Consider the following 17,450-nt stretch of genomic DNA (forward strand, 5'->3'; position numbering starts at 1 on the left):
TGGATGATTTTCTTGATAAATACCACTTACTAAAGTTAAATCAAGAGCAGGTAAACAGTTTAACCAGTCCTATCACCACTAAGAAAATAGAAGCAGCCATCAAAGTCTCCCAACCAAAAAAGTCCAGGGCCAGATGGTTTTAGTGCAGAATTCTACCAGACTTTCAAGGAAGAGCTAACTATTCCACAAAATAGTAACAAAAGGAACATTACCAAACTCATTCTGTGAGGCCACAGTCATCCTAATACTTAAAACACACAACGACCCAACAAAAAAGAAAATTTCAGACAAATCTCCCTTATGAATATTGATGCAAAAGTACTCAAATAGATACTTGGCAAAACAAATTCAAGAACACAGCAAACATATCTTCCATGATGAAGTAGGTTTCAACCCAGGGATGCAGAGATGGTTCAACACATGAAAATCCATCCATATAAATTCACCATATAAACAAACTGTAAGAAAAAAATCAGATGATCATCTCATTACATGCAGAAAAAGCCTTTGACAAAATCTAACACCCTTTCGTGATAAAGGTCTTGGCAATACGAGGTATACACAGACCATACCTAAACATAATAAAGGCAATGTGCAGCAAGCAGCTAGCCAAAATCAAACTAAATGGAGAGAAACTCAAAGCAATTCCACTTAAATCAGGGACAAGACCAGGTTGCCCACTCTCTCCATATCTCTTCAATATAGTACTTGAAATTCTAGCTAGAGCAATAAGATAACTAAAGGAGATCAAAGGGATATAAATTGGAAAGGAAGAACTATCACCACAGATGATATGATAGTATACAAAAGTGAACCCAAATTTCTACCAGAGAACTCCTTCAGCAAAGTGACTAGATACAAGATTAATTGTATAGCTCTCCTGTATACCAATGACAAATGGGCTGAGAAAGAAAGTAGGGAAACAACACCCTTTACACTAGCCACAAATAATATAAAGTATCTAGGGGTAACTCTGACCAGGGAAGTCAAAGACCTGTATGATAAGAAGTTCAAGTCTCTGAAGAAAGAAACTGAAGAAAATACCAGAAGATGGAAAGATCTCCCATGCTCATGGAGTATTTGGAGTAACACAGTAAAAACAACCATCTTATCAAAGGCAATCTACAGATTCACCCTGACTGAGGTAACTCAGACCCAGAAACACACATGTGGTATACAGTCACTTATACGCAGATATTAGCCAGTTAGTACAGGACAGACATACTACAATGCACAGACACCGAGAAGTTAAGTCCAATGGGCATCTTAAGCATCAGGTGGGGCCACTAATTAGGGTAATGGGGATATATCTGACATGGACTATGTTGCCTGCTTTTTGATCCCTTCCCCCTGATGGGACTTCCCTACCAGGCCACAGGGGAAGAAGAGGAACTCAGTCCTTATATGAACAGATGAGCTGGGGTGTCTGGGTAAGGAGGGTTTTCCTACTTCGAGGAATAGGGGAGAGGGAATGCAGGAGGGAGAGTGGGACGGGGAGGAGAAGAGGGAGGGACATGTGACAGAGATGAAAATTCAATTAATTAAATTTTGAAAAGAAAAAAAAAAGAAAATAAGAGATCAACAGAAAATATTTATCCAGATGCTTCTTTCTAGTTGAATAAGGAAATAATTTATCAGTACTGGTCAGAGAGATATTTGGACTACAATTCCAAGGAACCAAGGCTGGCAAGAGTGCCAGTAGAATTATCTATGCTGCCTCTGCCTTATTACATGCAGGATTTCATTGCTTGTCAGGTACTAAAACACCTCTTCCTATAGCAGCAGTAATGGTTTGCTCCATACAGTAGACAGTCTTTACTCAATGAGATGCAGCAACTGCTTCCACTGGCAAAGGAGAAGGTCTCCGCCTCAAAAAGTCTCCTACTGGTCCCACATTTCACAGCTGCTGCTTTCCTCTCCCTTAACTCCATCTCAAAACTTCCTCTATAGATGTCATGCGCTCTTCTGTATCCTCAGGTCTATTAGTAAGTGAGTCACGCATCACATTGACTTCAGTATCATCTGCAAGGACCTGCCTGCATAATCCCTGGATCACTTTCATGAGTGATCAACATACCTAAGACTGAAGATGACCTAAATGGAACTCATCATATCCTCCACAAAACCTAGTTCTCCATGTTACATCAGTACTCACACTTGCCCTGAGAACAACCTTCACCTCTTCTCCCTCAGATCTAAGTATCCACCGAGTCTCTAAACTTCTAACCTGTCTACTCTCCTAAAAGAAAGTATTTTCATTCTACTGTCACTATTACCCTGCCACCTTCTTAAAATCTCTCGTCTCAGAATTATGAAAACAGCCCTAGTATATTTTCTTCTAACCCTGCCTCTTCTCTTCTAGACTATTAAGTCAGTGTAGATGGAACTGATTCTGATCTGTGGCTGATTACTAGCTGTCATGTAGAACCCATGTAACAAGTTAACATGATGAAGAAGTAACTTCTAATCTTTAAGTCTACCACCAGCAAGCTTTCTGACTTACCAAATTATTTTAGATTGTACATTTCCTTGGGTAAATTTGGTATTAATAATAAAGGCCCTCCAGTAATGAAGACAGTTGTGAGACTCATTCGGTGAGATATCAGATGGCAATCTGCTTTGCAAACTCAAGTGCATAGGTAGAGAGTCCTATGCATTGTGACCACATTCTAGCTTATTCACTCCCATTTCGTATTAAAATACTGTCTTCTTCTCCTTATCACAGTTATTTATTTCTTAAAAGTATTAGGCATGATCCTAAACCACAAACACAAAGTTAATCCCCATCTAACAAGAAAGTAGGCCAAGAGCCAAAAGGGTACAGATAGCCTGAACTATCAGTGAACTATAAGTGAAGTGAAGGAGCTTTAATCATACTGGTATCGCTCCACACATCACCCAGAAGAAATTCTCACTTGATAAGGGTGTTTGTCTGTCTGTCTGTCTGTCTGTCTGTCTGTCTGTGAGGTGACCCTGATAAAGCATGAAATGTGACATTGAAATAAAGTTACAACAATCCATAAAACATTATTCTCTTAACTGGTCCAATCTCTAATTTAAACCTGATAAATAAGAGACAGCAAGAGCAGGCTGGTTTTAAACTCTGTAAACTAAAAAACAAAGCTTTAATAAATTTATTCTTGACCGCTAATTTCGGCCCACTCAATCACAAGCCCTTTTTTCTAGAGACTACAGGCAAATGACAATATACAACTACAGAGACAGCTATCCAATTTGATGTTTACAAATAATTGTGAACACATATACTGATGTTACTAACTCACTTTATCTATTACAGAGCTGTTAGTACTTTATTTATTCAAGTCTTCCTAAAATACTCCATGGTAATGAATTACCTACCTTAGTTAATGATAAGCCCCACACTAAAAACAACCTTTTCTTTTCATTTGTTTAAAAAACAAAACAAAACAATACAGTCATGAGTTAAAGCACGGTGGCGTTTCTTTACTTTCTCCCTGGTTCATTCTTCATACCCTTCAATATTTACTAGCTGGATGTATTTAAAGCATGATCTCACTGATACATATAATCAAAAGAAGAGATTCAATCAAATGGAATCATAATCACTGAAGTTAAATTTACTTGCTTCCGGCTTGCTTTGATTTGAATTAACTCTTCATCTAAATCACATGGAGGCCCTTACTGATTCCAAGCATGTCCAGGTGCTACATGCAGTGCCTGGGAATGGTTACAGGAAGCCCACAAGGACAAATGCCTGACCTTGCTTCAAAGCTGCTCTTAAATGACTTTTCTGTAAAGTGAACAATTTCTACCAAGTATTGCACTTTAGATACTTGGGAGAAGAGTAACTAACACAGAGAGAAGAAAAGAAAGAAAATGCTATTATTTGAAAAGAAAACGCATTCCTTGGCTAGAACCTGATTCCAGCCACAGGTCTAAAGGAAATCGGGAAAATTATTTTATTTCTTTCTCCTGCCACAAAGACTGCACTTGTACTACATAGTTAACCTTGGCGTATGAGCATTCCAACTTCCTCATATTTCAAGCCACTTTATAAAAACACCTTTTTACATCAGTAGGTCCTCCTACTGAGTTCCAGACTCCGGATCTTAAAAACATTGTGAAGGTGCACATTTTAAACTGTATAAGAATAATCCAAATACAGTTTTGAAAATCCTATAGCCTTCACAGGTGAGAGACAGAGGTGGGGAAGGTGATAGTAAGTAAGACAAATACTAACCTTGGAAAAAACCTTAAAATGAATAATGATCAGTGTTAGAATTCTACAGCAAGCAAAAAGATACCCTACCATCAATTATAGGATACACTCACAGCAGGCAGAAATAAAAAGAGTGAACAGCACGCTACGATCCAGCACAGTAAATATGATCTGATTCGATGTATGTGGCCCTCCTTCAACACCATGTATACATAAAGTAGTCCTCACATATCTGATGTTCCTTTCGTGATATGAGTTATACATTGTCAACTGCAATCCAAAAACATTCAACAGAACATCTGAGAAATGATTCAAGAGTTTTAAATCTCTGTGCCATTTTTGAGTAGCAAGATCCCTGGTCTATAATATCTACTCTGTTTAAAAACTATCTGCTACTCACTTAGTAGCTGTGTATAATCTGTTAGGCCTCTGAATATGCACAAGGAAAACATCAAAAATTGAAGTAACAAGATAATGAGCCACCCTTAACCCAGCACCCTGCTAAAGTAAGTATCCTTTGTCTACTTTGTTTTCTGCACCTATTTTCAGCCCAGTTTATTCTGAAGCATTACATTCAGACATAATCCAGGACATCACAACAACTTACTGTTATACAAATGAAAACTGAACCTCACTCATAACAAGAAAAAGCAAACCCAAACCACACTAGAAATAGCAGTTTTTACCTCTCAGACTGGCAAATATAAAAGTGCCAGACAATATAATGTATTGGCAAGGGAATATGGCAACTCTGAAACATTATCCATAACATGAAAATGTGCATCTCTAAGAAAAGTACACTTGGCAGTTCTCATCAAAATTTAATAAGCCACTGGGGTCAGTGTAAACTGTGAAAATGACTAGGCAAGGGTCTGGTACTTTTCCTTCTCACATTTGAGATGTTGATGTCATGCTAATTGCACAACTAGAAAAACAAGTTGGTGCTATCAAATAAATGAGTTTGACAACTACAACTAGTAAAAATAAAAAACATGCCTTACTTTACTTTCAAAATAACAGTGGTAGAAGCCATTTCCTGATATGGACCAAGGCATATGCTTGTATGCTACCTTCATCTTGTCTCCTACACCTTTTACTATAGTTTACAAAATATACTAATCTGAGCATTCCTTTCTTCCCCTTTAAACTCTATGATGACAGCGCCATGTCTCACTTATTTGGCATTTTAGTTTAGTATCTAATCTATAGCAGATAATCAATCAGTGTGGAATTCATTCTTGTATTCAACACCTATTATAAGCCTGGTGGACACTCTACTAGGGTATAAAATTATGGGACTAAATGAGACAAATTAGTCCTCTGTTTTCTTTTTTCTAGATATGATCATACATAGATATATAGATAGCCATCCAAATATACATGGATAGATACATACATTAAAATATTTTCAAAACAAAGCCTTGTGGATCTATGATGTCTTTCTATACTAAAATTTATTTCCATGAATTATCCAAACCCTATAGAAGCATTCCAATACCAGTAATTTCTTCTAAATAAAATAATTTATTATTTAAATGAGATGACAAATTTATTTTTTAACATGGAGGGGACCAAGAACTTATAAGTTATAAGTTAGAACTTATAACTTTTAACTACTACTTTTACTACTGAAGTTACTACTTTTAACACTGACATGTATTACCTTCTCATATCTTCCATATAACATCCTCTTAAAAACACGTTGTACAAAACATGTAATTTTCTTTGCTTTTCTCACTTTCTTCACATTAAAGGTCTACGAAGACAGCAAAACGGTTTCTTCCTGTCCTCGCCCACACCCAGTTTACCAGTACATCAGGGCTTTTGCCTTCACATACACACCGAATGAAGTAGCTGTCATATACATTCTAATTACCACCCCCTCCTATGGCTCACTTACTTAATCTTGACATGATTTAATAACGATAAGAACATTTTTTCCTTTAATGTTTTCCTCTTGTTTTTGGTTTTTATATGAACTATTATAGAACTTCTTCTGCCTCTTTAACATAAAAATGATATGTAAATCTCAATGAATAGCATTTTGGAAATAATCAACAATAAGACAGCAAAAATTGAAGGAATTGGTATTAAACTACAGAGGCTGCAGTCCACACTTGTCATCTTGAAGATACTGCCTTGCCTTTGCGGGGGAACAACGGTTTTGTGAGGTTAGCAAGGCATATATCCTGAGTTAACATTTTCAAGTTAGTAACAGAATCCTAACAGCTTTTGAGTATTTACCTTTAACAATGTGCAAAAGCTTATAAACACTGAAGGTAATGACAGAATTGAAAAGGTAAAATATTTCTCCAATGAATTGAAAATGAATAGTTTGAAAAATAAAAATATGAAATAAAAAGGTCACAAAAAAATTTTTTTCAAGCTGATAAAGGAAGTATTCTGGCTTTGCAGAAATTAAAGCAAAATGGAATTCAACAGCATCGTTCAATCTCCATTTCCAACAAAATGTCACACAACATTAACTCTCTTTGCATAAGACAAATGGAAAGAGGCCTGCAATGCATGACAACTACAATATATTTAACAAAATGAAGATGAACTTCTAGTGAAACTCAGAGTACTGATGTCTTGCCTCAGAGTTGCCTTTGAATATAAATGTTTTAGAATAAGTTATTTCATTAGGGTTAGACCAGAAAATGTACATGTTGGAAATGGGTGGAGACGTTAGCCTATTTTCCAGTTTTGCTTAGGGAAAGCAGATTCTTCTATCTCCAGCCATAACAATCTTGAAGTATAAAATAACAGTGATAATGGTACTAATAGTGCTGCTCTGGTTCTATTCCCCCCCTCCAACAGATGTCACTAATATTTCACTAAAGTTTCAGACACATAAACATCATGAATGCCTCAAGGAATTATTTGATAATATCCTTTTTAACATTCCAACCCCCTAGAAACAAAAGTGGTCATTATTTTTGAATGACTGTGATTAACTCAAGAGAATTAATTCTTCAGACATTTTAAGGCACCTTATAACTACCAGAAACTAGCTACCAGCGGTCAGCTCAGAATTATCAGTCGTCTGAAATTCCAGTCCAAAAATTGAGTCTTTGATCTAATATGGTTTAGCCTAAATAACTGTTTTCTCTGTGGTATTTTATTTCATATTAAAGGGTTCTACCCACAAATATGTAGATTTTAGATTTCAGAAAAAGGGATATTATAGAGGAAAAAATAAACAAAAAGCAGAATATGAACCACTGGTTTGCTTCTAAATAAGCAATGTAAAGGAAGGAAGAAAGGAAGGAAGGAGGGAGGAAGGGAGGAAGGGAGAAAGGGAGAGAGGGAGAGAGGAAGAAAGGAAGAAAGGGAGAAAGGGAAGGAGGGAGGACAGAAGGAAAAAGGGAAGAGAGGGAAGAAAAAAGGAGGAGGAGGAGAAAGAAGAGAAGAAAAATTAAGGGGGAGGAGGAAGAGGAAGGAGGGAAAGAGAAAGAGAGAGAGACATAACACCCTGCAGCTGACTCCTTCCTCACAGGAAACTACTTAGAATTTCCCAGGGCAAGGAGCAAACTTTCTAGTTCTGCTGGTGTAATCTGCAGTCTTGAATTCTGGAAATAGCTGAGGCTGCAGAAGAGGAAGAGGTCAAAATCCTATGAAAGACACAATGTTTTTAGGGCAACTATAATGAGAGCTGCAGGAAAGTTATTGATCTGTGCCCTTTGCTTTATTTCCCTTATATTTTAAAGTAATGTAATTTCCCTATGAAAGTTCAGTCTAGGTACTTGCAACAACAGAGCAAATAGCAAAGCAGAATTTTAAAGTATTCATTAGCAAAAAGGCAAAAGGCCTTCGCAGAAATCCAGGCACCAAGCAAGGAAGAAAAGCAAACTTCTATTCTGAATTATTCCCTAGCTTCTCCCAATTACATGAGTAATGAAAAGCATGAACACTGACGTAGCCATCAATAATAAATGTGTATTGGCATGCAGATGGATGTGTGAGATTTTCTACTAACCATCATAACTACTAGCCTCATCTAAAGCAAACAAACCCTGTAAGAAAGCAGCTCTGACACTATCAGAGCCCTACAAAACACATGCTCTTCCACCATGTTTTTACACACTCCACAATGTAGACACATACTACTTTAAGGCTTTTTTTTCTTTTTTTAACTATTTCTTTTTAACATGATTATTTTAATTAAATTTTAATATTTTATATTAATTACAGTTTATTCATTTTTTTATGGCAGCTGTGACCACCTCCTTCATTCCCTCCCAACCCCACCCTCCCTCTCTCATCTCCTCTCCAAGTCCACTGATAGGGGAAGTCCTCATCCCCTTCCATCTGACCCTAGCTTATCAGGTCTCATCAGTACTGGCTGCATGATGATATCCTATCCTGGCAAGGCTGCTGCCCCCTAAGGGGAAGGTGATCAAAGAGGCAGCCACTGAGTTCATGTCAAAGACAGTCCCTGTGAGCTGCCATGGACTACATCTGCACAGGGGTTCTAGGTTATCTAGGTTATATCCATAAATGGTCCTTGGTTGGAGTATAAATCTCAGAAAAGACCCCTGGGCCCAGATATTTTGGTTTTGTTGCTCTCCTTGTGGAGTTCCTGTCCTGTCCAGGTCTTACTATCTCCCCCTTCTTTCCTGTTATTCCTGGCTCTCTGCCGGAAGTTTGGCTATGAGTCTCAGCATCTGCTTTGATACCCTGCTGGGTAGAGTCTTTCAGAGGACCTCTGTAGTAGGCTTCTGTCCTGTTCCCTGTTTTCTCCTTCGTCCTATGTCCATCCCATTTATCTTTCTGAGTGAGGATTGATCATCTTACACTGGGTCCTCCTTCTGGCTTAGCATCTAACAGGATTAGTATGTCTGGTTTTATGTTAAGGTCTTTTATCCACTTAAACTTTAGTTTTGTGCAGGGTGATAAATAGGGATCTATTTGCATTTTTCTGCATGTAGACATCCAGTCAGACCACTACCATTTGTTGAAGATGCTGTCTTTTTCCATTGTACTGTTTCTGCTTATTTGTCAAAAATCAGGTGTCTATGTGAGTTAATTTCTGAGTTGTCTACTCAATTCCATTGATCCTCCAGACTGTTTCTCTGCCAGTACCATGCAGTTTTTATTACTGTTGCTCTACAGTACAGCTTGAGATAGGGATGGAGAGACCTCCAGACAATCTCTTATTGTACAGGATTGTTTTAGCAATTCTGGGTTTTTTATTTTTCCATATGAAATTGGGAATTGTTCTTTCAAGGTCTGTAAAGAATTGTGTTCGTAATTTGATGGGAATTGCATTGAATCTGTAACTTGCTTTTGGTAGAATGGCCATATTCACTATGTTAATCCTACCAATCCATGAGCATGGGAGATCTTTCCATCTTCTGATATCTTCTTCAATTTCTTTCTTCAGAGACTTGAAGTGTTTTTCAAACACGTCTTTCACTTGCTTGGTAGGAGTCACACCAAGGTACTTTGTAATTTGTGGCTATTGTAAAGGGTGTTGTTTCCCTAATTTCTTTCTCAGCACTTTTGTCTTTTGTATAAAAGAGGGCTACTGATTTTGTGTGAGTGTGTGTGTGTGAGTGTGTAGTTAATTTTGTATCAAGCCACATTGTTGAAGGTGTTTATCAACTGCAGGAGTTCTCTGGTAGAATTGTTGGGGTCACTCATGTATACTATCATATCATCTGCAAACAGTGATGCTTTGACTTCTTCCTTTCCAATGTGTGTTCCCTCGATCTACTTTAGTTGTCTTATTGCTCTAGATAAGACTGCAAGTACTAAGTTAAAGAGATATGGAGAGAGTGGGCAACCTTGCCTTGTCCCTGATTCACTGTGATTGACTTAAGTTTTTCTCCTTTTTATTTGATGTTGGCTATAAGCTTTCTGTATGTTGCTTTTACTATGTTTAGGTTATATGCCTTGTATCCCTGATCTCTCCAAGACTTCAAACACAAATGGGTGTTGAATTTTGTCAAATGCTTTTTCAGAATCTAAGGAGATGATAGTTTTTCTCATTCAGTTTTTTTTTTTTTTTTATTGTGGATTACACTGATGGATTTCTGTATTGAACCACCCCTATATGCCTGGGATTAAGCCTACTTGGTCATGGTGGATGATATCTTTAATGTGTTCTTGGATTCGGTTTGCAAGTATTTTATTGAGTATTTTTGCTTCAATGTTCACAAGAGAGACAGGTCTGAAGTTCTCCTTTTTTTGCTGGGTCTTTCTGTGGTTTATATATCAGGTGACTGTGGCTTCATAGAATGATCTTGGTAATGTTCCTACTGGTTCTATTTTGTGAAATAGTTTAAAGATAATATGAGTTAGCTCTTCTTTGAAGGTCTGGTAGAATTCTGCACAGAAACTATCTGGACCTGGGCTTTTTTTTGGAATGGAGATGATGACTGCCTTTATTTCCTTAGAAAATGTAGGACTATTCAATTTATTTATCTGATCTTGATATAATTTTGGTAAACAGAATCTATCAAGAAAATTGTCCATCACATTTAGATTTTCAAACTTTATGGTATATAGGCTCTTGTAGTAAGACCTAATGATTGTTTGAATTTCCTCAGTGTCTGTTGTTATGTCCCCCTTTTTGTTTTTGATTTTGCTGATTTGGATACTTTCTCGCTGCCTTTCAGTTTGGCTAATCTATCTCCTTGATTTTCTCAAAGAACCAGCTCCTGGATTCATTACACACTTCTTTGAAGTGTTTTATTTGATTCTAATTTATTGATTTCAGCCCTAAGTTTGATTATTTCCAGCTGTCTAATCCTCTGCTTCTTTTTTTCCAAGGGCTTTCAGGTGAGCCATTAAGTTACTTATATGAGATGTTTCAAATTTCTTCTTGAAGGCACTTAGTGCTATGAATCCCCTTAGCACTGCTTTCATTGTGTACCATAAGTTTGGGTATGTTGTGCCTTCACTTTCATTGAATTCTAGGAGGTCCTTAAATTCTTTCTTTGTTTGTTCCCTATCCCAGCTGTCATTGAGGAGTGAGTTGTTCAGTTTCCATGTGTGTGTAGGCTTTTTGCTATTTCTGTTGTTCTTGAGGTCCAGCTTTAGTCCATGGTGGTCAGATAGGATGCAGGGGATTATTTCAATCTTCTTGAATCTGTTGCACCTTGCTTTGTAACCAACTATATGGTCAGAATTGTGATGTCCTCATGGTGGATTTTTCCTTTGATGAGAATGAAGTACCCCTCCTCAACTTTTTGATTAATTTTGGTTGAAAGTCTATTTTATTAGATATTAGGACAGTTACCCCAGCTTGTTTTCTGGGTCCATTTGTTTGAAAAGCAAGTTTTCAGCCCTTTATTCAGAGGTAGTGTTTATCTTTGTTGCAGAGGTATGTTTCTTTTCTGCAGCAGAATGTTGGTTCCTGTTTCCACAACCATTCTGTTAGTCTGTGTCTTTTTATTGGAGACTTGTGTCCATTGATGTTGATAGATAATATTAACCAAAGAATGTCAGTTCCTTTAATTGTGGAGTTGGTGGTCTTACTGTGTTTCATTGCTTGTTTTCATTTAATTTTTTGTTGTGAAGTTATCTATATCCTGTGTTTTCTTGAGTGTAGTTGTTTTCATTGGATTGGAGTTTTCCTTTTCCCTTGTAGTCGCTTTTGTAGGGCTCAGTTGTTGTGTACATATTGTTTATGTTTACTTTTCTCATGGAGTATTTTGTTTTCTCCATCTTTGTTGATTGAAAGCTTTGTTGGGTAGAGTAGTCTGGGTTGGCATCTGTGGTTCCTTAAACTCTGCATGACACTTGCCCAGGCCCTTCTGGATTTGACAGTTTATGTTGAGAAGTCTGCTGTGATTCTTATAGGTATACCTTTACATGTTACTTGGCCTTTTTCCCTTGCTGCTTTTAATATTTTTTCTTTGTTCTGTAGGTTTAGTGTTTTGACTATAATGTGACATGAGGAGTTTCTTTCCTGATCTAGTCTAATTAGTGTTCTATAGGCTTCTTGTATGTTTATGGACATCTCTTTAAGTTTGGAAAATTTTCTTCTACATTATTCTTGAAAATATTTTCTGGATCTTGGAGCCTGGAATCTTCTTTTTCATCTATTTTTATTATTCCCAGGTTTCATCTTTTCCTGGCATCCTCAATTTCTTGAATGTTTTCTGATTTGATGAATTGAAATATCCATTGATTTTTGGGGGTGCTGGTGAAGCCATAGTGAAGCCTGATTTTTGTTGGGTATGGTTTTTTTTAACTTTTATTAATTATACTTTATTCATTTTGTATCCGCCCATAAATCCCTTCCTCTTCCTCTCCCAATCCCACCTTCCCTCCCCCTTCTTCATGCATGTCCTTCCCCAAGTCCACTGATAAGGGAGGTCCCCCTCTCCTTCCTTCTGATCTTAGTTTATCAGATTTCATCAGGAGTGGCTGCATTGTCTTCCTCTGTGGCCTGGTAAGGCTGCTCCCCCCTCAGGGGGAGGTGATCAAAGAGCAGACCAATCAGTTCTTGTCAGAAGCAGTCTCTCTTCCCATTACTATGAAAGCCAATGGACACTGAACTGCCATGGGCTACATCTGTGCAGGGGTTCTAGGTTATCTCCATGCATGGTACTTGGTTGGAACAAGAGACTCTGAAAGACCACTGTGTTCAAATTCTCTGGTTCTGTTGCTCTCCTTGTGGAGTTCCTGTCCTCTCCAGATCTTACTATTTCCTACTTCTTTTATAAGATTCCATGCACTCTGCCCAACAGTTGGCCATAAGTCTCAGCATCTGCTTTGATAGTCTGCAGGGTAGAGGCTTTCAGAGGTCCTCTGTGGCAAGTTCCTAACTTGTTTCCTGTTTTCTTCTTCTTCTGATGTCCATCCTCTTTGCCGTTCTGGATACGGATTAGGCATTTAGTCAGGGTCCTCCCTCTTGATTAGTTTCTTTAGATGTACAGAATTTAGTAGGTTTATCCTATAAGATATGTCTATATGAGTGAGTATATACGGTGTGTGTCTTTCTGCTTCTGGGACAGCTCACTCAGGATGATCCTTTCCACTTCCCACCATTTACCTGCAAATTTCATGATTTCCTTATATTTCATTGCTGAGTAATATTCCATTGTGTAGATATACCACAATTTCTATATCCATTCTTCAGTTGAGGGGCATCTGGGTTGTTTCCAGTTTCTGGCTATTACAAATAAAGCTGCTACAAACATGGTTGGGCAAATGTCCTTATTGTGTACTTGAGCCTCTTTTGGATATATGCCTAGGGGTGGTATGGCTGGATCTTGAGGAAGCGCTATTCCTTGTTGTCTGAGAAAGCACCAGATTGATTTCCAAAGTGGTTGTAAAAGTTTACATTCCCACCAGCAGTGGAACAGGGTTCCCCTTTCTCCACAACCTCTCCAGCATGTGTTGTCACTTGAGTTTTTCATCTTGGCCATTCTGATGGGTGTAAGGTGAAATATCAGGGTCATTTTGATTTGCATTTCCCTGAAGGCTAATGAGGTTGAGCATTTCTTTAAGTGTTTCTCTGCCCTTCAATATTCCTCTATCGAGAATTCTCTGTTTAGCTCTGTTACCCATTTTTTAATTGGATTACATGGTTTGTTGCTTTTCAGCTTCTTTAGTTCTTTATATATACTGGAGATCAGCCCTCTGTCAGATAAAGGGTTGGTGAAGATTCTTTCCCAATCTGTAGGCATTCGTTTTGTTTTGATGACAGTGCCCTTTGCTTTACAGAAGCTTTTCAGGTTCATGAGTTCCCATTTATTGATTGTTGCTCTCTCCTGGTGCCACCATCTTATCCCTCCCATTGGGTGTCTTCTTTAAATGACCTCTGGTCATCTGCTTATCTGTAACCTTCACTGTTTGTTCCTGGAGTCTGTACTTCAAACTGGGTCCGTCTTTCTCTGGTGTCTGGCGTATTCTTCAGAAGATGGGAGAGGTCCGCTGGTTTGAGAATGTGTGTTGGTGTTTCAGCTCTACTTAATGGAGGTAGGGCCACAGGCACAGATGCACAAGTGTGCACAAGCAACCGTGTATGTGGAAGTGTGCCTTGAAGGACAGGGTGTAGATGCTTGGAATGTGAGAAGGCAAGGGGTGGGAGGGAGATGAAGGTGCAGGAGGGAGTGTGGATGCTTATTGGGCGCAATGAGCATGCTCAGATTCCCCGAATACCTCAGTGGCCTATAGGCCTGTCATACTGTCCTTCTGGTATTCAGATCTCTCTGGGCTCCAGGAGTTGTTCGCCTGAACTCAGCTGGCAGATCCGCAGAACAGGGGCTTCAATGTTGAGAATGCTGTCCTAAGAATGCCTATGTTGCCCACAGTGGATGTGTGGGTGGGAGGAATCTGATATCTGGTTGCTAGCATAGAGGCACCCTGGATCTGGGGCTCTGCACATACTTACTTGAAGGCACACTCACTCTATAGCAGGTTTAATTGGAAAGCGCAGGGGTTCCCCCTGTTCTTTACTCTCAGATTTAGGCCTGCTGGGACAAATGCAAGTGTAGGCGATCTGTCAGCTCAGTGGTGGTACAGACGCAGAACATGGAGGCTGGCATAGCAGCCCGCTGGGAATACAGCCACAGTGGCAGAATCTGGGAGTCCAGATGCCTTCTGGGAGGCCGCAGGGAGCCACGGCCCTGGTTGGCCTGGTGGACCTGGGTGGCCCGTACAGCTGGCAGCCAGGCACTGAGGGACTGGAAGACCTGCACTGTCTGTCTCAGATACCAAGCAGGGAGTTCTGTGCTAGGAGCAGAAGAGGAGGGAGGAGGGAGGCCTGTCAAGGAGAAGTACAGAGGGATCGAATGGAATGTTCGCCACTCTCAGGCCCCAGGTGCCCTGGGTCCAAATGGTCTCAGCTTAATGGTTGTCCCCTCTTGCCCTGAAAACCTTGATGTCGATGTTCTGGCTTCAGCTGCCCCTCCACTCACCAATTTCAGAGTTTCAGATTCTCTGCCCCTCAGATACGATGCACACTGGTCGCTGCCACCTTGGATTGCTCCCTTTATTTGTCTTTTATCAATTACAGAACTTTTAAATGAAGTTCATAAGAGGATTATTGCTTAGGGGTTTTCAAGTCAGTATAAGTGTTATTTATATATACAAAATGATTTCAAAAAAATGAATAGAATATATCAGCTTTTCCAAAATATTGAAATCTGAGAAAGTCTAGGCTTTGTTAGTAATCTTTCTTCTTAATTTTACATAATGTCTGTTGTTAAAATGCGTGCATGTTAAAACAGTAGAATCTCTATAGCAGTACATTAAGAAAAGCATCACCCATTATGTATTACCACTTTATAATCAAATAGGACTTTTTAACTAAGTCTTAATTTCAAATACTGTCACACAATACAAACATGTTCTCCCAGTATATAACAGCCACAGCTTAGGGTCAGAATATAATTGCCATGTTCTCCTATGAAATAAAAACTTCAAAATATAAATCCTATTTGTTGTTTTAAGAAATTTCTGATATTTTCCTACTCAAAAATATCACCACAAGATGAAAAGGAAAACACAAGACGAAAGAAAGACTACAGACTTCATAATCAATGTAGCTTTGAATTCAAGTTCAAAACCAGTCAGCCTCAGCCACTAAACATAAGCTTGGGCTAATTACTATCTCTGAGTCTTAGTTCTGCTAATTATAAGATATGGACAATAATAACTAGCTCACAGAGTAGCACTAAAAAAAATAAATAAATAAATGAAGGAATATACATAAATAATCTCAAAAACAGCTTGGTAACTAGCACATGTTTTACAACTGTTTCATTCTTCCTTGCTGTTGATTTATTACAATATGTGATAATAAACACTCTTTATTAAAAAACAGGTCCCATTCATTGTCTGTGAATATGAACAATAGGTTAAATTTTCCCAATGAATCAAAAACAAGACAGATCATGCCTGGCTTGAGTATGTATGGAATACAGTATCCTCAGCTCAAGAAAATAATCCCAATTGAAGATAACTATTTACTCCCCACCCTGAAAGTATACAATAAAAAGATAGCAACCCCAGACTATACCCTTATCTACCTTGGCTGGTTGTCCACAGTGAGGCTCTCTCCTCTCTGATAGCTACTGTCTGCCACCTGGGTGGTTGATCTCTTCACAATCTGCTTTAGCTCCTGCTCCAAACGATCTTTAATGGCTTTTACTGTCTCAGGAATCTTCTTTAGTCTGGCCAGCCCCTGAATAAGGATTCCCATGAAAAGTGTGCTGTTCTCCTCCGGATCACACTCTGAGTCCTCCTTGATGTCTTGCAGGCTCATCTCCCTCGCTACAAAAGAAAAGAACAGCAGAAACATTAGATCCAGTTTCTACATTAATTCAACAACACAGCAGACTAGTAAAGACCACTGCTTTGATTATTCTCTTAAAGTAATCAGAGAAATTTTCTATTAAGTTACATAGTAATATGCAGCAGCCCTCAATTCAAACCAATTGGTTAGTAAGCAATTATGCAGGGAGACGTAAATCTCCAATTTTACACAGACTACTTTGACCCAAGTCTGCTGATAAATTAAATACGTGTTGTCTCTAAAATACAATATGTGGTGTTCAGACTCAAACAGAAGCCTCAACTTCCTACTCATTATTTAGAAGTAATAAACAGCAGGAATAAAAGATTTTATAAATATATATATATATATATATATATATAGGGGCAAAGGTACATAACTACAATAAATAAAAAAGAAATTAATAGAAATATACATAAAACACACATGAGAAGAGTTTGATGGAAAAAAAAACAATAGTGAAGAGGGATTAAATAACCAAAAAGGCCTCCCACTTTTCTTACACATGTGTGAGTGGGCATGGTGACCCATACCATGTAATCCCAGCAACCAGGGACTTGAGACATAGGGACACCAAAACTAAGCCTGGCTAAACAGCAAATTCCAGCCAGCCTAGCATACATAATGAGGCCTTAGAAAAGTGAATGAGAAAAGAAGAGACTGTATCTGTGTGTATATGTGTGTGTTATTATCTTTGAAAAGGTAATCAACTAAAACCTTCTGACAAGTTGTAAGCCAAGTTTTAATATCCCGATAGATATTTCCACCCAAACCATCTGGTCTCAAAAAGGAGGAACTAGCCTAAAACAGAAGCAGTTCTTAACCCCCATGATCAGTTGGGAAAAGGATTAGCTCATGATTGGAGAACCTTTTCCCTACTAAAACCACATTATAAAAGCCACATTATGGCTGGAGAGGTGGTGCATCAATCACGAGGACTGCAGTCTGTGTTCTAGCATCCATGTAACCTATATACCCTGCAAATGCCTATAA

General features: G+C 38.4%; 1 protein-coding gene across 6 annotated transcripts in view; it reads right to left on the reverse strand.

The window, feature by feature from the left end:
• Positions 1-17,450, reverse strand: part of Exoc4 (exocyst complex component 4) — an 817,398-nt gene that overhangs the window by 715,137 nt on the left and 84,811 nt on the right. For all 6 annotated transcript variants that reach the window (XM_060380213.1, XM_060380214.1, XM_060380218.1 and 3 more), the window contains exon 6: positions 16,192-16,435. In XM_060380213.1, coding sequence (XP_060236196.1) covers positions 16,192-16,435 — 244 coding nt within the window. The remainder of the gene's footprint in view (positions 1-16,191; positions 16,436-17,450) is intronic.

Source organism: Meriones unguiculatus, chromosome 3, assembly GCF_030254825.1.
Source record: "Meriones unguiculatus strain TT.TT164.6M chromosome 3, Bangor_MerUng_6.1, whole genome shotgun sequence".
NCBI classification, from domain to species: Eukaryota; Metazoa; Chordata; class Mammalia; order Rodentia; family Muridae; genus Meriones; species Meriones unguiculatus.